The sequence below is a fragment of the Homalodisca vitripennis genome, chromosome 1, assembly GCF_021130785.1.
Source record: "Homalodisca vitripennis isolate AUS2020 chromosome 1, UT_GWSS_2.1, whole genome shotgun sequence".
Taxonomy (NCBI): Eukaryota; Metazoa; Arthropoda; class Insecta; order Hemiptera; family Cicadellidae; genus Homalodisca; species Homalodisca vitripennis.
Window position 1 is genome coordinate 40,111,290 of NC_060207.1, and position 27,063 is coordinate 40,138,352.

Here is a 27,063-nt window from a genome sequence, read left to right on the forward strand (position 1 = left end):
TGAATTACTTGAGTTGGACTAAACTTTTTTATTGCTAAACTATAACGAATGCTATCGATTAGGACATAATAGGTGTTTATATCATTAGTGTTTATAATCATTTGCGTTTATAACAACTAATTTTCTCGAAATGAGAAATATAAATATTAGTTACCTTTACAATAGCAATAACATTCATAATATATACAGTTGCCTACCATCCCGCAGACGGATACAACTGAAGTACCTAGGAAAGGTCAAAGTGTGTTACCGTAATTGGAAACGGATTATTGGGCTAACGAGTTGCACCACAATGGGATTGTGCCGTCTCGAGTCGAGGGCGACCACTAACTATCCTGTATCCAATCCTTTACGAAGAACAACAATCGTGATGTACTTAGCAAGCGCTTATGTAACAATTTTTTCAAAGGACCTAAAATAAAGTGTTTCTTAACTTGTCTTTAAAAAGTAATCTAATTTTGTATTTTTTGACGATACTCAATACTGTAAAAATTTTAAAATCTCAGTTTCGTTTGAACTCTTAAAATTAAAATACTTCCATGAAAAACGACATTAAGAACACTTCGGGCAGTTTATTTGTGTGTGAGACTAACAGAAAAGGGCATTGTTTGGGACAGTCAGAAATTAAAGCTGAGGTGCCTAATTTTCAAACCTCTTGAAAATAAAATCTCCAAAATGTAGTATTATTTCTGGCACATTACTCTCTAATATCTATTAGAACGAGTGGTTTTACATGCCACTTGCTTTATTCAGCTCCCAAAAATATAATCGGTTTAATTGGCCATGCTGTTAGTCGAGGTGTGACACATAATCAAGCGGACTTCTGATGTGAAAGTGTCTTCGCATAAGGTAAACACGGAGTTAGCACGGAAGGTAGCAATTTTAGATACTATAAGTATTGTAGCATACTTACAAAATACCTGAAGTTAAACTTGAGTTTAATAACTGTTCGTCTCTTCTTTCCAAAAACTACTAGAAAGTCCAGTAAATAAATTATATTTTCCAAAGCACCACACATAAAAGTGTAATCTAATCTCTCTTTTGATAAAATGTTTAAATCATGTTGAATTTTATAGAGCACCCATATAGTTTACGCTAAAATTACATAATGTTTTTGCTAATACGTTTGAGAAACCTTGTATTACATTCACTAAAACAGTAACTAAGATGTATTGAATTCTGAGAATCGAGTTTAATTGTAAAACCAACACAAACATATATGCAAATCTTTGTCGAATTAACCTATGAAGGTTATATTTTATTGAAAAAGATCAGGTAGTTAAAAATGGCCAAACATCAAAGTGGCGTACATTAATGGTACATGACCTATTTATAGCAAATTGTTAGATACATCGAAAGTACAAATACATACATTTTAAGGAGCCCGAAAAAATTCTGTAAAAAATGTAATTTACTTTATACTATTATAAAATCCCTTGAAAGTATATGATGTATAATTATGTTGCTATTTATATTATATAAACGAATTGAACGTATGACTATTTTGTTGGAACATGTTGCAATTGGATGAAATACAACTATTAAAACATATTATTTTGTGTATTTAAGTTACCAAAATTCCAGAACCGAAATTCAAAGTCTTTGGGGATGGAAGTATTATGTATTTTCATTTGTAAGGATGTTATTTATAAATTGTAATGTCTGCGTAGATTTTATGATTGCAACGATACATCTAATCTGTATCAGACTTAAAATAAATGCCGTTTATTGAACAATATTCAAACTCACCAATAATTTGTAATTTATAAATAATTATTGTTTGCTTATTTATATTCCATACTCCCATTAATGTTCCTGAAGGGCAAGGAAAAACATTGTTCCCTATAATCTTGTGTGTTATTTTTACGTACAAATTTATTCCATATGCTCATAGTTATTAAAATTAAATTTGAGGCACATCGTAGCTAAATATATTACGTTTAATGAAGGATCTTGGAACATTGGAAAAAGAATTAATTAACTATCACTGGTAAATGAATAAAGAACTCTCCAGTGTAAATTCTATTATTGAGCAAAGTCTTTTGGAATCAATGATTCCATCATGAGGTAAATAATTCTATATTCTATTATTTAGATAAATTTAAACATTTGTTCATATGTGAAGTGTCTGATGGAATCATTGATTCCGAAAGGCCTTGCGAAATAATAAAATTTATATTGGAAAATTATTTATTCATTTATCAGTGATAGTAACTTAAAATATTACGTTTACATAAAAGTTATCAATAGATTAATTACTACTCTATTTGGGTGGTGAATTTAGGAACCATCAGTATCATCTTATCACATTTTTGCCAAGTAATAATGATTTTCATTCATTAATCGCTACGTTAACAACCATGAAAGGTATAACAACACAAAGAGCACAAGTGGCCGAGTGTCAGTCACATTCACTGGTGATTTAATGGCTCAATATATCTCAGTCTAGGCAGGTCTTGGCCACTTGCCCGGACCTGGCCTCACTAATATGGTTGTAATCTGCCCATTTGGGGGCTAATATGTTACACAAGTCTTGATCTTTAGGTGAAACACCTTCTTCCATAGACAACTCCAGTTAAAGCAGTTAAAAATTGCCAAAATTAGTTATAGATACAACCAGTGTGTCGAGTGGTGCAACGCCTCAAATGATAATGGATAATGATGATTATTACCCAGTACTGATTAATAATTAATACTAATTAATAATAAAATACTACAGTACAATATTTTCAAGTGTTTTCATACTAACACATTAATATTGAAAAATAAATATAATTAAGTAGCACCATGTAGAAATATGAAGAATTGTAACATTCATAACATTTCAATCCAAAATTTTGAATTTAGTTATTTATACAGTGTTATGTTCCATAAATTATATATTTTATTTATCCGATTTGTATACAAAGCGACTGATCTTATCTCTTCATATTTCTGCAAATTAATCATATCCTTTTTTATCTACACATAAGCAATTCAAGAAGGGCAGTGCTATCCTAACCCTCCTGTTTCGCCTCAATGTAAGCCAACTCAAAACGAAATAAAAAGTATATATTAATACCACAAAAAGCTCAAAAATAAAAGTGCCTGTTCTATTCTACAACGTTCTTGTAAGTTCGTGGGATTTGAAGAGTCTAAGATGAATTATTAAAATGTTTTGCAATACGTATCCAATACGGGAAAACAAAGTTTAAAAATGCAAGTCCACCTTTCTCAACCAGAGACGTGTATGTGGAACGTATAGAGTTATTAGAAAGTATCTTTAAACAATAATTATGACTTCTAAACTGAGCAGTGCACATAATGCTAATCTGAGGTGAATGTACTCGAGCAAATACTTGATATTTTCACTGTTGAGAGATAATATTTGTTTCTTGCACTAATATTTATACAACAAAAATCCCTTTGGAATCTACATGCATTATAATATTTCTGTCCGTATAGTTATATTCCTACTAACGGTTACACACGGCTTTGCACGTGATTTCCTACATTTTATTTAACAAGTACAATCATGTCCATGTAAACAACACTCCTGGAAATAACTGGTTGTAATTGGAAGATATTCCAATATTCTTATATTTTAGAATAATTAGACTTTATGAGCAATTTTTGGCACTCTGAAGTCGGAACAGTTTTTACGAGGACCAATAGAAGTATCTGCAAAATTTTATAATATATTAATGAAGAGTACCAACAATTCCAGTAACACTTGAACTATCGTATGTAAAAGTACAGGAATACTAAGTTCGTAATAATCTTTAAAAATCACTTATGATGTAATATGATATAGCCCTATGATAATTTTGAATCGGAAGTGGATATGTTTGAGAAATTTCAGATATATAACTAAAATTTCAGTATACATTGATAAGAGGTTAAAACGTTTTTAAAGTGTAAATGGATCTTATTTCAAGTTTAGCACGTGAAGAAGCATTTTCTGGTTGAATAAATTATATTTCAGATGCTAAAGAAGAGTTTGTCTGGATGCCACGATTAAGAAACTTTATACATATATATTGGTCTGATAAGTCTTACTTTCAGCCATTGTAGTCTTCTTCCGGTCTAATGTATTTTCAATTCAGGTTGTCTGTAGAGAGCACAATAAAACAAAGGTGGTTCAAGTTTCACCTTTTAAGGACAGCGGAAATTGAAAAACAATATATAGCTCTTCTAGCGGTTGCAACCCTATTTTATGCCCTGTGGGTGGATAATATTTATGTTTATCTTTCAATTTACGTAGTTTTATATGCAGAATTTACCTTCAAGTATGTGACATATTATGGTAATATACGTTCAAAAACGTAATTTCTATATTCACAATGCATCACATTTCGTTCCATCCCTCCCTTCCAGTACAACATTCCATTCACACTACTGCACCTTCTTGGATCGAATAAATCCTTACATTTTCTTCTTAGAAACAGTTCATTGCATTATCTCAGCCAAAAGAAATTTATTGTGATTTTGGAAGCTAATTTCATTCCTCACAAGAATTTCAGTGTTTTTACATTATTTACAAATGGAACAAATTGACTTTCTCTCATACTTCCTAGTTTAAATGAGATAATTTAATTGAAATAATAGTATAATTACATTTCCTAAAAACAAGTTTTTATTAATTTATTTGGTAAAAAAGATGTTTTCGAGGGATCATACAGTTATTTGGAAATAATATTATTTTTAACGTTCAGTAAGGTAGTTTCAATAATTCAGATAGCTTTTTTAATAAAATTTAGTGACAACTTTCCCTTTACTTATACCGTACAGACAAAAGAAACTTTTTTGGTAATTTTAAAAGGTGCTGTAGACATTTAAAAATATTATTTCGGGGCCTATTTTACTATCGGGCCCAAACAAAAATTTCGATATTTTTATGGGCTATTTAGAAAAAAATCTCAAACCATGTTTTATTTAATAGTATAATCTAAGTATGCACTTGAAAATCTGGAAAGCGTTCGGATGCGTGTTAATGATATCTTTAAAATGAGACATCTTCCATAATGCCTAGACAAAAATATGAGAGCAAAAGCGCATGAGAATTAACATTATTCTTATGAGGAAAATATCTAGATTATTTTACTAAAGCCTGCTCTTAAATAATTCTGTAACTGAATACGGTTCTCCTTGTTTGTTTGTTAACGAAGCAGAACTTTCTTTTACAAATATTATGGTATTAAGATCAAACTAACGATTTTCCAAATAGTTTTCCAAGTGCGTACTTTTTCATTGCCACATACATTCAAATCAGAAAAAGCAAAGGAATTAAACATTGCATAGAGGAACAACAACTGATAAAAACATATACTATTTAATTGAAACATTTGACACGGTAGTATCACATTCTTCACTTGTTTGAATCGATGGAAAAGGTTCTTACAATTACATTATAAAGTTTACCTTACATGTAACAATATTGTTATATATATCTAAAAACATACAAACAACCTTATTCTTAGGTGTGACTTGAATAATTTTTGGCTTCGTTTAATTAACTTACACAAAATAACAGTTAAACGTCAATAAAAAAAAAAAATCAAAATGCAATTGTACTAAGTTGCGTTGCAGTCATTGTTCCTTGTAACACAAACATAGACTGGTCGGTAGAGTACAACAGTTTCCCGCATTTCTTGAGCATTGCTACCGTCGTACACCTGCCCCAGGAGAAACTCTGGACCGATGTACATGCCGCCCTCCACGTGCTCGCAGGCCACGTCTGAAATACATATACACAGTTTAAAAAGACCAATGGTTTTCTATCAATAAAGATAATAGATTCCTTATATATAGTTGTCTTATACGCAGTACTAGTGCTGTTGGATCATTTAGCGTTTTGTAACACATGTATTAATCCAATACAGTACTTACATTTATATTTGCTACCCACTTATTTCCAGTTTTAGGATATTTTAATCATTACTCCGAAGTAAACTAGGCCTTTTTACCCCGATATTTAAAAATTTCCATATAGTGATGTGCCTCCCGAACATCGATTGGATAGCCCAGATTTAAGTAACAAATCGGTTTTTGAAATATAAGTTCTAATGGCAGGCATAACAAGCCAGAAGTGAACCCTAGGAAAAGTTGGCTCAGGTAATAGAGAATTTCACGCAAAATGCATAAACTTTCTTATATTTACCCAACAAAAAACGACGTGATATCACTTCTTAACTTAAATTAAAACATAAAACCAATATTAAGACTTTTGTGATGTCTGAAGAAGATAGCCTCGCTATCGAAAGACCTCACAAAACAATAAAAGTCTTAAATATTGGTTTTATGTTTTAATGTAAGTTAACAGTAACCAATATAAGCTCCATCTACAGTATATCACTTCTTGTTTTCGTAATATCGTCCAAGTACGTTTCGTGTAGTTACCTCGAAACTCATGTCTTTGGTATAATTCCCTTTCCATTCTGATTGGATGCATCACGATTTTTATCTGTAATGTATTAAATTTGTTTGAGCAAATATGTAATAAACGAAATACTGGTAAATGGCCCATTGCGTCAACCATAAATTACTCAATAAGTATCATATTTAAATCCTGCTTAATATATGAAGTTCAGTTAGAAGTATTACAAATGTTAATGTTATAGACAAAGTACGTCCAAGTATAAACACAAAAGCCACACAGAATCTTGCCATTAGGTTCAATGTCTGTGACGTTTAGAGCAGACCAAGTTAAATAATAAGCTCTGTCTATAACGACACTACAATAACACTAACCGTAGTGAATGGTGGGCTGCGTAGAGTTCGGAATTCTGAATGGCACGGTTGCTACGGTGATGGGATAGTGCATGTGGAGATCGTCACCAGATTTCTCAAACTCTAAATTCACCTGAACATTTACAAATGTTTAATTGTACAACTAATATTTATGAGAGTATTCTACGACAATATTCTTGTGTAAAGCAATTAACGTGTAACTTTGTAAGCGAGTGTTACTGTTATAAGTACTATAGGTAAAAATCACTTTCTGAAAGTAACAAATATTGTAAACTTTGCAGTTTACAAACTGCACACATTTATTGTGTTTTAACAAATTATTTACTCAAGCATTGCAAAATCCAGTAAATACATAAGCACCTGTGAGGGATAAATTCGTTTTTGATGAAGATTTCAAAGAGCTACAATATTTATAATGATTGTATATTAGACATACCTGTGTAACTGTGTGAGTAAAATTAAAATTTATAGGAATATTGTATACGAAAGCCATATCTTAAAAATATCGAAACAATATACTGGCTTATATGATTTGATATTTTTCTATTAGAACGCTATTTATGATCGGCATTTGTTAGATTAGATAAGTCAAAAGTTTTCTCCAGAACTTATTTTGAATGTTAAATTTTAAAAGGACACTGTTAAATCTTATTTATATTTAAAAACAGTTGTTTTACATAATAATTAACAATACCCCCCTAAAGTAGTGCCATCGAAAATTGTATTGTAGCCAAAATGGCATAGAAAATTTACTTGTGATTAATATGTTAACACAAATAATATTTGCTGTCAAGTTTTGAAGTCAAGCGAGGAGATAAAACCCGACAACATAAAATCACGACACAAATGGTCGATATTTCTGATGGAGCTCTCAGAGAGCTGGTCTCTACGGCTCAGAGAGTCCAGATAACGCCTGAGAGTAATTGCATGCAAGGTTATATTTGAAGTAGAATATTTCGTAAAGGTTTACTTTGACTGAATCAGCCTCATAATTTTTCACACAGCTATTTCTTATTAGTTTAGCCTACGTATAAAAAGATGTTATGAGCAATAAAAAGTTATGGAGAAATCGAATAACAAAGAAAGAAACCAACGGTTTTGATAATTCAGATTAATTTACGTACGCACGTAACAATGTTTTCAAATAGAAAATGATTTTAACGTGAGAAAATGATGAAAAAAACATAAAACATTTTTAATGTCCTTGAAGTTTTAATAAGACCTCAAAACTCATTATAGGAACTACAGAAGACTGACTACAATATATAAGATATTTAAAGCAAACCTTTTGCCCTTAAAGTTGTTCAGATATTTAGTTTTTTAGCACAACACTGTTACTCATCCTACTTGTTGCATTAATAAAAGTGTCATCGGGAAATGGATTGTAAACTCTTCTTGAGGTTAGGAAGCCGCATCGATTTATGGTTCCCGTTTAATATATACAAACAAAGGAAAGAACTGTCAGTTGACTGAAACATTGGTAAACACAAATAATTGAGTATAATAATAAGTTTCATATCATATCGAGGAGAAATTGATTTCACAAGAAGATTCCAAAGAATGGATGCCTTGTGAGTAGAAAAGTGTAAATGTCTAGAGAATGTAAGTAATGTAAGCCTATAAATCAACTAGCGAATATAGTACTTAAAATATAGTACTTTTTTACAACAACATCCAAATTTTACCTTAGAAAGACTAGATAAGAAAAACTTTCCTTAAATTATGAAAACATATTACAATTTATATTAGTTTTCAATTAAATAAACACTAACTTTTTATATAATATTAACTGAGGTAGATAAACAACTCTATTCTTTCAGAATTTCACTAATTACTTGTAATGTTAGTTGTTAAATATTACAAGTAAATAGGGAAATTACTTGTAATGGCACAGTTAGTGCCAGAAGCCAAACTGATGAATACCTTGAGTACGTAGTATATTTGGAGGAGCCTGCATATGCCGACGAGGGATGGAGGCATGACCGGCACGACCAGGCTCTGGGCGGAGTCCCACTTGTGTCTTGTGTTGGGCTTGACAGAGTCTCCCCGGTACTCCAGCACCAGATGTTGTACTTCCTTGGTCACACCCAAAACCCCTCTGTCTATGAAGTACTCCACGTACTACACAAATATACGATGATTTTCAGTAGCATATTCTAGTATAAGGAATGAACGATATGTTAACTGATACGTAACGATAACATTTAGCACATAAGGATCTACGAATATGAGTTAATGAGAAAAGGAATGATTTAAAATAATAATTAAAACGATATGAAAATGAAGATATTGTATGCCTATAACAGTAATGTACTTCAGGCTGAATATAAACGAACAATGTGATATTATACTACTCGGGGTCAATAATACAAGGATCATATTAAGACAGAAGTTGAATATTTCATCAGAACAAGAAAATTAATTTCCCTCGAGGAGCTTACAAACACACTGTATTTTAGATAGCTTTCTAATCTATATATAACATAGTTTTTATATAAACTATCCTATATCTATGTATTATCACGATTACATCAAAATTATTCTTCATACAAGTTTAAATTCATTATCGGGACAAACCTGACAAAGAGGGTAGTCCTTTTATATCGATGGAATTGCATAATCCGTTTTTTACAAAACCCTCCTTGATGTATTGTGATTGCATTGGATTGAACTGACAATAATACCAATTTTGATTGGTACCATTTTACAGAACAAATACTCATGCATCAAGGGTCACGGAATGTAGTCCCAGAAACAAACCCATCTCCCACACAATAATTACGTACACGAATAGTTATGCTTTTATTTTATTTGAAATTATGGAACATTTTATGAAATAAATGTTAGATCTGTAGAGTATTTTTGTGATTTATAACCTAAAGACATTGAAGACATGAAGTGCCGTAAATATTTTCATCACAACTATCCTGCATGTCTCATATACCTTAGCCAAAATTGTCATTGAAGCTGTGTATTGTAACTAAGAGAAGATACGTTTTGGAATCCTTTTACAAAAGAGAAAAATGCAAACAGATCTTTCAATGACAAATCATTGTAATTACACAGTAAATATCACTAATCAACATTACATTTTCTAAGCTATACTTAATTTTGAAAATTCAATTTCCAAACATATGGAAACCTGTTATATTTCATAAACATACAGTAAAACATATACATGTTCATCTTCTGCCGTTAGTCCTTGGGTTTGGTTACAAACACCTCTTGTCCAAACACCTACTTTAACTGCCAATTAACTGCTTAATATTAGTGAGTGTTATTTGTATTTTTACATTAGGAGTCTTGTTATTGCATAAAAAAATATTAACTTAATCGAAAACTGAATAATTAACCTCAACGAGGTGAGTCAGTGTGAGGGTACAGAACTAGATGTACGAATACAATACAACATATGCCCCTGTCCCATTCCATGTAGGGTTTTAATACCCGATTTTTAAACTTGCCCAAGCAGACATTCGACTTGCTCCCATTGGCTATGCAATTTTATTAATTGTTTAAATTAGGAATACATGATTACCTGTATTAATTTAACTTTCAGTCGAACTTCTTCCTCCCCCTGGTTGTCGACGTTGGCTCTTAATTTTATCGATTCACCGCAAACATAGGCCGATCTTTCCAGTTGTGTCCTCAGTACTACAGGTCCTTTCTCACAGCACAAACAGCACGTCGTCCTCTTGTCTTGGCCTATAATAGGTTTCTGGAAGAAACAGGCATTGAATTAAATAGAAACTCTGTTATGTAGCTTATATGAAAGACAGTTATTCAAGATTTGTAAACTGAAACAATCTTATTAAAAACTACAATGTAAACGTACGTTCACCATGTATAAAATGGTTGGAAGGAGACGAGTTAATCCAATCCTACCAATCGATGCCAAGTGATTCCGTTTATTAGGAACTGAGTTATAATACTCTACCTTCATTTTCGATAATGTACCGACCCTGTGACAATCAGTTGAGAGTATGAGACATTCCTGTACTTGTGCAATGTTTTGTATCAAGTCTCATTAGTCTATTCATTTAAACCCTTTCTCCATATGCATACTTCTCTCTTTCTCCTACCCACAAAATGTTTTAATTCGATTATGTATTAAATCTCTTAATTACCATTTAGGCACACTTCGAGTCGGATTGGTTAAAACAATAAGATACTAAAACAATAATATTCTCACGACTCGGGTTATTGTAATTTATGTGTTGAAATCTAAATACAATAATACTATATATATACCTATTTACATACGTACGTGTACGTGTACATATTTATATATTTGTATTTATGTATTTATGTGTTTTTTTTTTTTTTTATGGAATCACTCTCTCCACACTTTATTTAATATTCCTTTAAATCGTTTGTGAAAATCTGTTAGACTGTTGACTAATTTATATTTTTTTACTAATATAAATCTTTTAATATTAAATAGTTGCTGCAGAGTAATCTGTTTAACTATTGATTGTAAGTAAGTAAGTGCATGATTAATACATTGTTTTGTTACTAAATGTACGTAAAGTGTAAAACATTTGTTTAGCTTTTCGTACATGCTTGCTATTAAAGTGAACTTATAATATAAATAGTTCGGGAGTTAACTTACCAGGTATTGTTCGTCCATGCAGTCTATGTGAGGGCCGATTATTGTAAAGTATTTCATACCCTGTGGTGGGGAGGCGTACGGAATGTCTACTGTCACCTGCAACATTGTGGAGCTACAGTGGAAGTTTTATTATATTGTTTAGTTAAAAATAATCATGCACATTTTATAGTTCTTTTTATCCTAACTATTTTTAACCTGCAACCTTTTGAGAACAATTATAACCTTCTGTTGTAGTCATATAACATGCTACTATGCTTAATGGCGATACGTTAAGTCGAATTAAGTTTAGAGAAAACGTCCATTTAAAATAATTTCCATCCCTAAGCAAAGTTTTATCGTGTTCAGTTTAGTATTTTATAGTACATTATGATACTTTAATTCTTTATTTGAAGTTTGTTTTTGACGATGGAAGGATTGTGAATGAAACAGGATTTTTCCGGACATTTTTCTGTTTCCTGTATGATATTTTACATTTAACATCCCGAGGGGTAAAATAACAAAAACTGGAGATCACAACAAAAATTGTTGCCAAAATTTCTTGGTTTCAATTGAACCACGTGATCTAATTGCGAAGTTCTGGGGTGTCAATATTTGTAAAATATATTAAAAGGTGGAACTAAATAGTCATAAATCGAAGCTTCTTAGTAAGAACCTAAGAGGTAACATGAAACTTTGGTAAAATTGCTTGACAATCAGTAAAGGGTCTATAACACTGAAGATATTATAAAATAAATTTAATGCATTTTAAAACTTTTCTTCTTATATATGTAGTGAAATTAATAAAATATAATGTAAAAGAATTTGTCAGTACAGTATATTTCGACTTCACGTAGGGCGGGTACATTGGAGCGAGAATTTGTAGTGATAATTTGACAATAAAGAGATACTTGGGAGAGGTTATGCCATTATTGCTGAAAATTACAATTTATACTGGCGTTACTACTTTTGTGGCCATAATTTTCCAGTCCTAATTCTTAAGCCTATATGAGGGGCTTTTATGTGAATTTCTCTAAATAATTATCAATGTGTCAAAGTTTCTTGTCATAATAGTATATTTCTTGAAAATTAAAAACTAATTGGCAGAATCCAGTTTGGAAACCCCATTGGATGTAGAGTTTAAGATTTCCTTAAATGATCTTTTCTGTCCTCAAGAATGTCTAATGGTAAAAGGTAAGATTTTTTCGTTGTAGGCCAAGCCAAGTTAGTGATAAAAAATTAGTGGCAGAGACGATAATCACTCCTAGGGGATCATCCTCGACTACGCCGTCCAGTAGGATAACCGCCCAATTATTTTTGACGACGATCCTGGCCAAGGGCATTTTACCATCAAGGTTATAGTTCTCTGTTTTGTAAACAACTTCGTTTCGTCAGGGAATGAGGCTTTATAAGAAAACACATTGCTGGAAAATAGCCTACGAGTGGAGCTGTCGGTAACAGCTGGTTTCATTTGTATATTTTTAATAGAGAATAAAAGTAATATATTGTAATTCGTATTCATCATGCAGCCAATTAAAAGATAATTAAACGGAGTAAATATTAACATCTTAACTTATTCACAGTCAATTACCAGAACTGTTCAACCTACCCTCTCCCCCCCCCCAAGTGAGGTTTCTCTTGTAATAACAGCAAACAGAAGTGCGGCGCGTACACATACGTTGCAAGCGTGAAAGTGGTTATTAACTTCTGTCCGACCACAGCAGTGAGCCATGTTTTGCAGTTTTACAGAAAGAGGAGCTGTTCTGATAGTTCTGATAGTGCCTTAACATTTTCTACCGAGTTGTTTTATATAGGTATTTCTTCTGCCGATAACTAACTTAAAAACCTTTCTTCATATTAATTAAGATACGTTCTTCATATATATTTAAGGGTAGGGTACGATAAGCGGACCCGGTTTTTTATATCGAAGACTGTAATCATTGATACCTAATATTCGCATCTCAAATCCTAGACTATCAATCAATATAAAGTATCTATACTTCTCAGTAACAATCATATGTTTTACATTAAAATATGAATCTTATATTTACAGTGATCAAACAAATTATTATAACCAAAATTAGGAAAACTGAAGACGACCATATTTGCTCCTCTCACAGTTACAGTTGTTTCTTTCCCACAAATTTCACATAATGGGTTTTTCCCCACGAATCCTACATGTTGAAGTCATGAAAAACATGTCTTATCGTCTTCCAAAGCATTGTCGCGTAGTTTTCTAAAATTGACTGTCATTTTTAATAATCAAATGTTACTTATATAAAATTGAAACATTACATTAAGAGTATTAGAAAGTGTTTACAGCTATTGATATAGATTATTTAATTAATCGATAAAATAATTAATCAGTATCGATTGATTATATCGATGGTTATGATTAAGTAATATCGTTTGCCAATTTCGATATAAAAAACCGTATCGTACCCTACCCATATTTAAATATAAATGAAAGTAAAGAATTAATCCTCGACCAATTACAATATATATTGTATTGTGAACTCACTTGCAAATGCTGAACATTACCAATAGTATTAAGTGAGATAGAATAAAAGATTCTTAGATAAATACAACTAAACCAACTTAGTAATTTTAACTTTTGCTAAATTATCTAAGAAAGGCAAAGATCGCCTGCGGCAGAGTCGTGTTCTTTGTGCTAGAGATGATCTTATATTGTTGTGTTTTTAGTTCTGGTATTCAGACGAAATCTCTTGCACTCTATTACACAATTTACAAATTTTAATCATTATTCAAGAAAAAATCAAATTTATCTTGGTGATTAATAAAATTTGTTTTCTTGATAGTAAGAATTTTGATAACAATATATTAAAAATTTATAGCTGAATATGATTAGTAGCGAAGCAAGATTTTTTTCCTTATGAAGTACAATTTTTGATAGGTTAAATATTAAAATCCCAAGTATGATACAGAATATTCAGTATTTCCTGTCCAATTTTTTGTAAATTTATTCCTGTTTATTTATTATCTTTCATTTAAAATCACAGGAATTCAGATTTAAAACTATTTTCATATGTTAACCTGGAGAATAAAAATGTATACGCATTAACTTTACTCCTAAGTGTTTAAAAGCAATGATTGAAATTTAAAGAACTATTCTGCCAAACGCCATAGAATTTTACATAGACCTTATTACCTCATTGTTAACTGCTCATTAGATAAATTATTTTGCTCACCAATGTCAATTTAGACTTTTATGTGGGTTAAAAAATAATACAGGGTGGTTATAAATTATTGTACACATTTTAAGATTGAATAAATAAATAACCAATCAACTTAAAAACATGGGAATCGTTTTATTAAATTGTAAATTTAAAACAGTTTTATATACTTACTGAAAATTACTAATTGTACACATTACAATAATTATAAAAAGTAGTTATAAAAAGAAAGTAAAAATGCCACTTAAACTGTGGGTGTAAGGTATGATTCTTCTTAATGCCTTGTGTTGTGACATAGTCAGCTGGTCAACAATGGATCTTTCCACACCAGCTGTTAATTACAGTTGACTAAACAAACACTAAACTAACCTCAGTATCAAAATGGCTAGTGTGCAAGAAAAAGCAAGGTGTGTTCTTTGGTTTCATGAAAGCAGATCTGTAATAACTGTTCAAAGAAGGTTTCGTTTAGAGTATGGCCGAAATCCTCCGAATAACAATTCTATAAAACGCTGGTATAGGCAGTTTGAACAGACGGGAAGTGTCCAACAGAAAAGGTGCTGGTAGACCTCCAGTTTCTGAAGCTATTGTTGATCAAGTAAGAGAATTGTTTACGAGGAGCCCTGGTAAGTCTACTCCGCGTGCAAGTTTGGAATTAGGATTACCTCGATCAACAGTCTTAAAAATTTTGCACAAACACCTTAAGCTCCATCCATACAAAATTCAGTTATTACATGAACAAAAACCTAACGATAAACCTCGAAGCTACGATTTTGCTGTTAGATTACTTGACCTCGAAGAACAAACAATAAACATTGGAGAAAGCAATTTCTTGAAAAAAGTAATTTTTTCTGATGAAGCAACCTTTCATGTTTCTGGTAAGGTGAATAGACACAATTGTAGGATTTGGGGTACTGAAAATCCTCATAATGTTCGAGAACAAGAAAGAGACAGCCCTAAAATAAACGTTTGCTGTGCATTGGCTATAGATGAAGTGATAGGACCCTTTTTCTTCGCAGAACCGACAGTCACTAAAGAGGTATACCTCGACATGCTTGAATTTTTTGCAATACCGCAAATTGAGCATAGACAACCAAATGTTTACTGGCAGCAAGATGGTGCCCCTCCACACTGGGGTAAGATAGTACGTGACTACCTAAATGACACGTTTCCTGGTCGTTGGATTGGACGGGATGGTCCAATTCCTTGGCCTCCACGTTCCCCAGACATTACACCCTTAGACTTTTTTTTGTGGGGCTATGTCAAGGACAGAGTCTTCGCCAAAAAAGTTCAAGATATTGAGGAACTCAAGAATATAGTTCGAGAGGTTATTGGAAGCATAACTCCAGCAATGCTCAGAAACACATGGTGTGAGGTTGAATTTAGACTACAAACTTTGCATGCAAACCTCGGAGAGCACGTGGAATTAGTTTAGTTTCCTTGTAAAAGTATGAGTAATAGTAATCTTTTTGTCCTTCATTGGTAATAAAACTGTTTTAAATTTGCTATTTAATAAAACAATTTCCATGTTTTTAAGTTGATTGGTTGTTTATTTATTCAATCTTAAAATGTGTACAATAATTTATAACCACCCTGTATTATATCCCTCGGAATTGATATAAAGTTTTTTTCCATTGATCAATGATAATCTCATCAATGGTTGGTATGATATTTGAAAAAGAAGGTTATAAGATATAACAAGTTATAATGATATATAAAAGGGATTCCCTCATTTAATACAAGGAAATGCGTGACAAGTAGTATACGGGAAGGTCTCTGCTAATAACATTGGAGCTTCTGAGTTGCAATGTTGGCCGAATTATTCGTGTTTAAAACCTCCATAGTGGTAGTATTTTTACCTTTTACCACTCTCGTTCTTTACCTATGTTCGATCAAAGTAAATACGTATATTTTACAGAGATGATTCTGAATACATATCATGCAGCGTCATTGTATTGCTATATCTATTTTTTTTCGTTCATCTTCAAATTGTTGGTTGTGTGAAGTAGACAGAAAATATTATCCATCTATGCATCACGTATATGAATACTATGCATTATGAACAACACTATAATAAATATTCTTGTGGGAATTAAACAATACAATATAGAGAGTTACTTAAATTTGAATGTGAAAAGTTTTAAATAATCAATGAATGTAGTTCTAAACTTGGTTAACTAACTGTATCTCATAAAGTTTATTCAACATGAAATGCAGTATAAAGAACGAAATAGAGACTCATATAGTTTAAATTAAATTAAAACGCTTTCCCTGTACATAAAAAGATTAATATTGTTATTTTGAGAAACTTTTCAAACTGATTCACTTTTCCTTTTACAACGATGACAGCACTACAAAGAGGAGAGGTAGGTTTCTCTTGGAATTAACTTTTCTTATCAAAGTTTCATCTCTAAAGCGAGTATATCGTTAATTATTCAGACAGTAAGAGAGTTTCAGTAGATATTTATGTCGTAAGCCGGTAAGAGTTAAATGTTTGAAACCATAGCTGTGTAAAATAATGGCAGACACAAAAATGGGTTTTCTAAATTAGTCATGATATACATTCGTATACGGAAAATTATTCTACTTTCAACCTATTGAAGAATTAGGCCTATTTATGAAGAAAAAATAGTGAAATTATGACCTCGCACGATAAAGCTTGGTCTGCCTAAAAAGTCTGTAAAGAATGTAACTCGTCAAAGTTAACTAAAACAACCTAGACTTGACCTTAGAAATAAATACAAATGATATTGATCAAATCTCCTAAACCATTCCATTCAACTGACCAGTACAGATTCTATACAAATTAATCAAAATTAAGAAATATAACTAAACATGTGTTAAACTATTAAACTTTGGAATATTGAAGATCCCTTAGCAGAAATGAAAGGTTTAAGAAGCGTTTAAAAACTTGCTAAAAGGCTTTCCAAATTTAGGAAATACATACGGAGTTCGAGATAAATAATAATTTTGGGGTGTCTGAAACTCGAGTCCAAACTTAAAAACAGATGTAGTGGCAGAGGCCAAAGTATTTAGTAGTCCTGTCTTGATATCCGTGTAAGAAAACCTAAACCAATACGAGGTTTCAACTTGCAGTTGACCAGTAATCCAGTTCAACAGACCTAACTTAAACCAGAGGCTCGAGAAATCATTTATATTGAAGAACGTGGTTATCTGAGGGATAGCAAATTTTGAACTCAGTTTTAGCAGAGCTGGATAATCTAGAATGAATCAGTAGGCCTACCTAAGAATATACTACAAAGATTTTGTTTTTTATAATACGAGATTCTGCAGGTTAAATCTCGTCATTATTGGATTTAGATTCTTGCACATAGCAATAGACTGTACTTGTCTTTATTAACTTTAGGATCATGTCAATTGCTAAAACCTTTTAACACCCCTAAGAACACGAGGACTGATTAAGGCAATACCTATATTTTCAATACCAGTATAGATATTGATTCACCCATTTTTTATTTACTTATTACAAAGAAATATTAACAGTATATAAATATAACTGAAATATATTTTGAATGGTATTGCTTTCATTTCAGTAAAAGTCTTGTAAAGTGCTTAGATATGTTATAATCTTAAATAATTACACGTTTTTCTCAAAATATTCTTTTATTTCAGATAAGAGAACTTTGATCATTGTATTAACAAAATGATTGATATTTTAATGTGCAGATAGTCTGTAATAAACTATATTTTGTTAGCTACCCGTTCCATATTATTGATTTCTCACAGTCATGTAATTCAGAGTCGCTGACTTGCAGTATTTGGACCGTAGATTGATTTTCTGTTTACTTATAGCTTCATTATCTTTGATCGTTCAATGTTTTTATAAGTACAACTTTGCACACTGTAACATTTGTTATCTTTTTTTATATTTTATGTTGTAATTTTAATATATGGCCATTAATTCTATTCAGTCTGCTCCAATTAGCTGTTTTTGGTATCAACAAAAAGTAACATCGACAAGTTTTCGACTATAAACACGGAGTAGTATTTCACAAATATAAAAATATCATAGATTATTAGCCATTTTCTTTAATTATTGAGAAGTGGAGATAGTCGTTAAAGAAAGATAAAACTCTTCAATACATAAGGGGTGGGCTAAGCGCACCCTTGCATAAGATGTACTATTAGGTGTATTTTCTTTAAAATTGTGTCACAAAGACAGAGAAACAACCTGAAAACAAAAACAGAGAAACAAACAATATTATGAAAAATATAAATTTTGAAACCCACAATAATGGTTTATAATTTGACTTACACATGGATATTTACACCAGACTACGTGTTAACAAACAATTTAAAACCGTGATGTCCGATCCTTAAGAAATGTAGAAAATCAGGAATTTTAGTAAAAATAATGTAAGACATAATGGATGGGTAAAGTACTACTAGTACAAAATTAAATAAAAGAATGTTGATAGCGTATACTAAAACATTTAAAATTATAAATCAAGAAATACAATAAAGTTAATGCCTAAGGTACAAATATAATAGTTGTCAATACCTTAATATAATAACGTATGAATCCCGGTTTGCTTTCGAAGGAACACGGCAGGGAACTCTCTGGCAACTGGAATCGGAAGGGAAACTGATGAAGTCCGCGAGGCAGAATTGGAATGTTTCCATCAGGCTTGTCTGAAAGAGACAATAAATGCAGTTTATTATAGTTTTGTTTACTTAATTCATTTGACTGTATGAAAACGAAAAAAAATTACAGGAAATGAAGGATAATAATATATTCAATTTTTGTCTTCTTGTTTAATAGAAGAAATTTGCCCTTCAATGATAGTTTTAAGAGATATCACTCCTAAGTGGCATTTTCATAGACTTATCCTTTGTAAGATATCCTTTGTTTAAATATTTTGATTGTAAATCTAGGTTTATTGCTTATATTTTATTCTTAAAAATTCTTTCAATTTTTGACTAGGAATTGTATAACCTCTGTTAGGGTTATAATAAAATTCGACGTAACTGTCATTAGCATAGAATATATCAGTCATAAAAGTCGCATTGGAACACTGTGACCTGACCTAGGCGTGGTGTAGAGCAATACTAATTATAATTTTATTTAAATCAACATAGGCGACTAATTAATTTAGTTACTCAACAAACAGTTAAATGTAATATATTCATACTAAATGTTGAAGTTTAATTACTACCAACGCAACAATATCATTATTCGTTTATGACTTTAATTTAAATCATTTGTTTAGAGCACTGAATTCATTACATTTATTTATTATACTTAATTGGCTTGACGTACAAGTTATCATGTAGTTAAGTTTTTGAAGAGTTCCTTGCTACTCTTTAATTTGAATTTTTGTGTTTTCTTAACCTTATGAGTAAAGGGATTTTAGAAACGTGAAGAAAAGATTTTTTTTACTAATTCTTGAAACATAGTCCTATTATTTTTAATATAGAATGTTGAAAAGTGTCCAAATATTTTTATCCTATCTAATCATCCAATGCTAATAATGAAATTTAATTAACGTTTTATATGTTTCATACAAATTTAAGATAAACAATACAAAATTAATACTTTACTTATTATTCATATAGCGTTAAATATTTAAAAGTCAATACTACTATAGTTATAGTATACAACGTTGGTACTACCAAGTGACACTGCGGTGACTGATGTTGTCAGATACACGCGGTCTCTGTGCATCGACACGCTGCTAACGTTAAATATTTAAAAGTCAATACTACTATAGTTATAGTGTACAACGTTGGTACTACCAAGTGACACTGCGGTGACTGATGTTGTCAGATACACGCGGTCTCTGTGCATCGACACGCTGATAACGTTAAGGGTGCAAACATATTAAAGCAAAACTAATAACTGAAAACATTGAATAACCGCAGATACAATCAATTTGATGTAGTAATAATTTTTTAAATCGGCATTAATGGTTATTTTACAAGGTGGAGTATGACATTAACGTAAAGCGATAGTATACCAATTACATGGTATACTTTAAATAAAAATAAAAATTTAATAAATAAAATTTCAAATTAAAAATATTAGCAAAAAAAAGGATAAAAATCTTATTTTAGAATTGTAAATGGATAGGGAATAAAAAGGTAAATTTATATTGTAATCCAGCGGCAGGCACATCGCGCTTGGAATCTGGTCTAGACCTGACTTGATGGCAGTGAATGCTAAACAATAGTTTACAGTGGACTCAATCTTTTGTTAGGGGGCGAACCTGCGTTGAGAGAGATTTAAACAGGCCTGCAGGAACAGGAGCGTAGTCGGTGCAGGCCGAGAGAAACCACGCTCTGCTACCATTCCGAGTTGAGAAGAGATAGAGTAAAGTCTTTAGTGCGAGTTTAAAACTAGTGTCGGGCGTAGGATCCGTCGGTATAAATTATTTTAATACCGAACTCCAAGACCTTCACGACCAAAGAGCTAAGTACTTTTGACTGAATTATTAAAATTTTCTAAATTTGAAATTTGCAAAATTAAGAAGTGAATTAATTTGAAATTGGAATTGAAACTTTGAAATTAACGATCCAATTCTGTTTAGTGAGGACTATAATATATATAAATTGTAAAGGAGTAATTTATTTAAAGTCGAACGTAAAATTTAATTTAAATTAAAGGGATTGTAGTAAAAATTAAGAGCCGCAGGTGCTGCACCATATCCTGTAGGAACTTGTGAAAAATTCCTGTTGAGAACTCTTTAGTTTGTTTGAGAATTTTATTTGAAAGAAGTTTATAATTATTATTTTATTAGTTTTGAGAAGAAGCCTATTAATTTATTTCATTCAAATTTATTCAAGAATATTATTTTACTTTATATTTTATACACACGTATTTAGAGGACAGTGAGCCCATATTAAATCGAAAGTGCCATGCCAAAGGAAGTAGTAATTTTAACCTGTTGTTCAAAACATTGATTTGGTGGAATACATGGTTAATAATTAACATTTGAATTGATTTAATAAACCTGAATAAAAAAAAAAGGTGCAGTTTTTAATTTCCACCAGTATCTACTTAAATCTTATGTGTTCGAGACTATTTAGGGTCATCATAATAAAAACAAAAAATTTTGTATATTAACATTCAGTATAGATAGATTAATTAATTTGACTTCTTACATATTTCATTTACCAAAATTTAAGTCTTCCTATGTTTTTAAATTTTGTCAGTAAAGACTGCTTGTGTTCAGATTATTGGTGTATTGGAAAAAAATATGAAAATTTTCCTTGTAACCTGATAAACTTTTTTATTATTTGGAATAATTATTATTTCTTATTTAAATTTAATAAGTTTTTTTAAATAACATATACTGTATAAATGGTGAATATGTAGGTTACTATGAAACCAAATGTACGTATATTTCATTATTGACAAGATAGGAGTATACTACTCCACGTGTAACATAACTGGCTTCACTAAGTCTGCAGGCAAAATTTAAAGAGAAGTTCATTTAATTTTGTAGATGGCCTGGAGCCAAACAGACGAATTGGCAATCAAACAGAACGATAATTTTACTTCTCCCCATCCAGGAGATAAATTGTATATTTCATTAGCCTTCCTGAGTGAAAGGCTTCAATAACGCCCAGCTAAGTGCCATGGAATCACAACTTAGAACTAACTATTCTTTACTATGTATAAATTCAGTTTCAAGCCAAATTTAAAGCCTAGGAATGAAATATTTTTTGAAATATCTTGTAGATAGCAAGTTACGCTTTAAGTGATACATCAGTGTTATGATGTCGTAAAGGTGATGCCAACTAACTGAAGGGTTGTTATTGCAAGGGCCATTGCATTATCATCTCCCTTGTTCCACTATGCTTCAAACTAGTGTCATGAAAATCTGTTTCAACCCCCTAAACTGTTTCCTAACAGAGAGAAAATGTAATTATATATGTAAGATACAACTATAATGTATATCTTCTGTTATATTACCGTAAATAGTGTTGATGAGTTAATCTATTCACTCATTATTTATCAGTACAAATACTACTATTTTAAGTACTCCTACCTTTCCCCCATATGATCGCTCTGTCGTCTATGAAGTACTGATCATCCCGGACTGTCCGCCGGTCGCCGCTGACAACCACCTTCCACTCGGCGTGTGCCTTCCCCCTCAGCACGACTCGGACCGCTGAAACATCGCAATCAACTTCGATTAACATTTGGACGTTTCGCTGGAAAATGGTTACTCAGATAACAAAATCAACAAATTTAAAACAAATGTAAAATGTAAGGTGACGAAGGTGAAATAGTATAATTTGTTTGGTTTTGTAGTTACTCGTTTCATCCTGTTATGGAACAGAATAATACTCTGAGAACTATTTATTTCTGATGAATACATTTTGAGGTATGATATTTAAAATTGCCAATTTTGTTTTTACTTCATAGCTGTCTATACCAACTTGGTGTAGTATACACTGGTTTCCAATTACACTAAAGATTGTGTTTCGTTATATTGGCAATGAACAATAACAGGTTGTCTATGTCTGCCTGCAGACATTTGGTGGTGTGTTATTGCTGTCTGTATAGTTGCTATGATTTGAATGAAGCTGTTGTATTATGTTGTTGTTCATTCTCAAGTTATATTTGTATACTTTTAAATCTCGTAATAAAATTTATAAAATTTAAAATACGTAAACGTATTTATTGTTTAATATGTAGTATATAAACAGTAAAAAAAAGTTATTATGTAGTAAGTGAGAATGTTTCGTTCGCGGGATTAGGCCTAAGTCTGCTACTGCTACTGCTACTACCAACAATTAAGAATTCGAGCCAAATAGACATAGTTTATTAAGTAGAAAATTATGTTCTAATTTGGATTCCTACAAAACCCGGGACGTTAATGAAAACGTGAATGACTGCTATGATCTAATTAACCTACAAAGCTTGCAGACGTCGCTCCTACTAATCTATTTTCACATTTTGTTCTTTGAAATTGTGTCTTTTCCAAATATTTATAAAAGAATTCAAATTTAATAATTTGACGTCGACTTCACGTCGTTGTCCTGATATTGTACCGGCCAGTTGTCGGCCTACATCACATCACAGTAATTGAGTCTGCGGTTACCATGGCAGTGTAACGTTGTTGTCTTGACAAGCTCGTCCTTACTGCAAGATTCTCAGACGATGTCGGCTTGCAGAGATTCAACATTTTGGTAAAGGTGCCAATTTAACTACATGTAGGGGTTGTACAATACATTCATATTTAAGATTAATATTTATGGGTTTGTTAGTTCTGACTGAGTAAAAATTAATATTATTTATATCTTATATATTTCATTCAAGATATTTCTTCCAAGAAGAAAATTAAGGTATTTACAAAAATGTACTATGCTGTATGGAGCAAAACATAATTATTTTTTTAGTTTATATTGCGGCATACACCTTATTAAGAACAAAATGTTGTATACAAATTTTAGGATTGAAATGATAGAAACAATCATTTGGATTGGTTTATTTGGGGCTTCTTTTACACTTCACTAAATTCAAGTGAAACTTTAGCATGTTATTACTTTTCCTCCGTAAGTAAAATAACCTTTAAATTACGTAAATTAGCATTTAAAGTCCATTATTTTTCTATAACCTATGATTTTAAAATATGCTTAGTCACAAAATATGTTTGTTACACATGAATGTGGATCTCATTTTACTGTGTACACTTATTAAAAGACTAATTTGGAGAATCTTGATTGCCCATCTTTAGGTATTAAGATCGCTTCCTATATTAAATATGCATTAAACCGTTTCCCGCAACAAGTTCATGCATTGAGGAACTACTAGGAGGATGTTCTGAACATGGGCATACCCTCCTTTGTATCTAATAGACCATTCAAGAGCATTAAACTCTGCATTGTTGAAACTTTTAGGAGAACTTGATCGGCCAACTCCATTTTTTAACACCGATGTTTTATATAAAATTATAATTTTAAAACAGTCTCTAAACAGAATTTCACAAATATTACCCATTCTAGGTCTTATCTGGCTTTTACAGCGAAAGTAAAGACAAGAATATTTTAAAAAGGTGAAAGCAAACACACCAAGTTGATCGGACAAAAGCAATCACATATTCACAAATAAATTGTGTTTTATCTGAATAAGCAATAAATAATTACAAAAGGTCAATCTAACAAACCCACATACTCCAACAGACAACAAATCTGCGTGTGTTTGTTATTTACCTACACCACACGAGCAGCCAATACTAGGAAATTTTCCACCGCTCACAGCAAATACCCAATCAGTGAACCTTCCCCCTTCCTCACTTTGTCCACCCTCCCCCACCCTCGGCTCGAATGTCAGTGGTATTTACTGGACTAACTTTTTTATTCCTCTTTTTAACTAATGAAAGCAATATCCGATTTCAATATCTGTCAAGCCTGTATTCACTTCCGAGTTATATTAGCAGTAGTTTCCGCTGTACTCTTTCCTGCTCACTGTGAAACAACCAACCAGAACCTTTCCAGTTCATTAATTAAACACTGTTATAAAATAAAAGAAATTTTATGTTTCATTTACTTTCTGGAGTTTAAATTACATCATCATTTACTGTCGATTTTTCATTGTTTGCATACAATTGTTTGCATTTTTCATTGTTTGCATACAAAGATCATAAATAATTATTTTAGATCAAATTCAATCAATAATATTTGTATGGGTTTTATAAAATGGACGACTGTTCTCATTATTCGCACAGCAATCGGAATTTTAATCTTATTATGATTAAGGCTTTTTTTATAAAAAATAACGTGACGTGCATGTAACTGTTTAAGTATAAGATTAACTAAACCATTTATAAACAACAATTTTATTTACAATTTTAATTATTAATTACAATTTAAATGATTAATTATTCTGAATTTCGATAGTTTTACTAGATTATTTTATTTTATGATTTTAGTTGGCCTTAAATTTTGCTTTTACCCATTCTGATTATCTTGCTGTTCCGTAAACAGCCCAGGAGACTTTATAGAAGTAAATATAATTAGAGGTTTCCTCAACTCCTTAACCTAGGTGAAGTGCAGATGCCTGTATTTTTTTTTTTTATTTTCAGTTCCCTAACAAACAAATTGCTAAGTATATAATTAAGTCTAAAACTTAAAGGTACAGTTAATATTAAACAAAAATCTTACCCTTAGTTTTGGACGTTTTATTTTAGTGTAACCTTTACATAAATGTCACAATAATAATAAATTTAATAAATTCTAAAAACATATGAGTGTAATGTTTTCATGGTATAATTGTATAGAGATTTATCACTAATTGCGAGTTTGATTGTTAATATTTTTACACAAGTATATATCACTGAATTACTCGAAACAAAAACATATTCGTATAACTTAAGGACTTAGCGAAATTAAAAAATCTTTTAAGTAAACCTAAAAACCAAATTGAAGGGTGTGGAGCACAGTAAGTGCGAGCAAGCTGCACACAACACACGTACACGAGGGTGAGTTTAAGGGTTGAAAAGCCCGGGGTCACCTGTGACACCGGTAAGTCTGCTTAATTACTTTCCCTGGCGTAGATGGTAGCCAGTTGAAGATTTAGCCGCTTTATACTGTATACTGCATGCAGCACAGCTTAGCCTCTCTTATCGGATTTAAAATAAATATTAAATGTTCTTCTCTGAGATGACATTGTCGCGTTTAACGTGTATTGACACTTCTGACGTCTCATATTGTCTTGTTAGTAGAATGTTAAAACTAGGGAAAGCGTATAACAAGAACAATAATCAAATCTCATATACCGTCAATCATCAATAGGTTATATGATTAAAACAAAATAATAATTCCGCTACTGCAATTTAATATTTATCAGATCACCAATTTTATAGTTAATTGTATTAATAATTTTGAGATGCTTCATTTAAGGTTTTGTAATATAAAAGGTAAACTATGGTTATTATGTGAATAAAATGTTCACATTTTATATAATGCATACGTTAAAATTACACAATTCAAGAGTAATACAAAATAATATATGTTTCGATGATGTATTCAACTTTTGTTTTATTAACGTATGGTTTAATATAATTTTGATTAAACCTTAAGTTGAAGCCCTTATTTTAACATCCAACGCCTGCACAATTTAAAAATTGAACGTGGATACGTTAATTTGGATTACAATTAATTATGTCAATAACTAAAATTAAAAATTAGTTTTAACCAAATATTTGCAATAACTATATTGGCACCGCAGTAACATACAGTAGATATAACAGATAGATAGAATACATTTTACATTTTGGAAACAATGACAATGTGAGTTGCGGTACATGTAGTAGACATTTGTTTAGTGTGAAATACTTCTGTATAATTTGTATATTTTAGTTTAAAGAGACTGCTTAGTTTCAAAAAGTGTTTTAATATAAATACAATTTTCATTTTGTTATTAATGACACTGCAAATAAATATATGTGTTATGCATGTATATATTATTTTTAATGTAGGATTCCTTAAAATGTTCTCTCTCTCTCTCTCATCTTCCTCTCTCTCTCTCTCTATATATATATATATATATTATATATATATACTATATATATATATATTTATTAT

The 27,063-nt window shown here is 31.2% G+C and overlaps 1 protein-coding gene across 1 annotated transcript in view; it reads right to left on the reverse strand.

Annotated features, from left to right (window-relative positions):
* Nucleotides 1-5,295: 5,295 nt before the first annotated feature.
* The window catches only part of LOC124360190 (arrestin domain-containing protein 3-like), a 397,115-nt gene continuing 375,347 nt past the window's right edge, over nt 5,296-27,063 (reverse strand). Inside the window, exons 2-8 of the mRNA XM_046813584.1 lie at nt 22,521-22,643; nt 19,031-19,161; nt 11,342-11,437; nt 10,268-10,447; nt 8,653-8,850; nt 6,730-6,841; nt 5,296-5,716 (exon numbers count right to left, since the gene is read on the reverse strand). Of these exons, the coding sequence (XP_046669540.1) occupies nt 5,553-5,716; nt 6,730-6,841; nt 8,653-8,850; nt 10,268-10,447; nt 11,342-11,437; nt 19,031-19,161; nt 22,521-22,643 (1,004 nt within the window). The 3' untranslated portion in view covers nt 5,296-5,552. The remainder of the gene's footprint in view (nt 5,717-6,729; nt 6,842-8,652; nt 8,851-10,267; nt 10,448-11,341; nt 11,438-19,030; nt 19,162-22,520; nt 22,644-27,063) is intronic.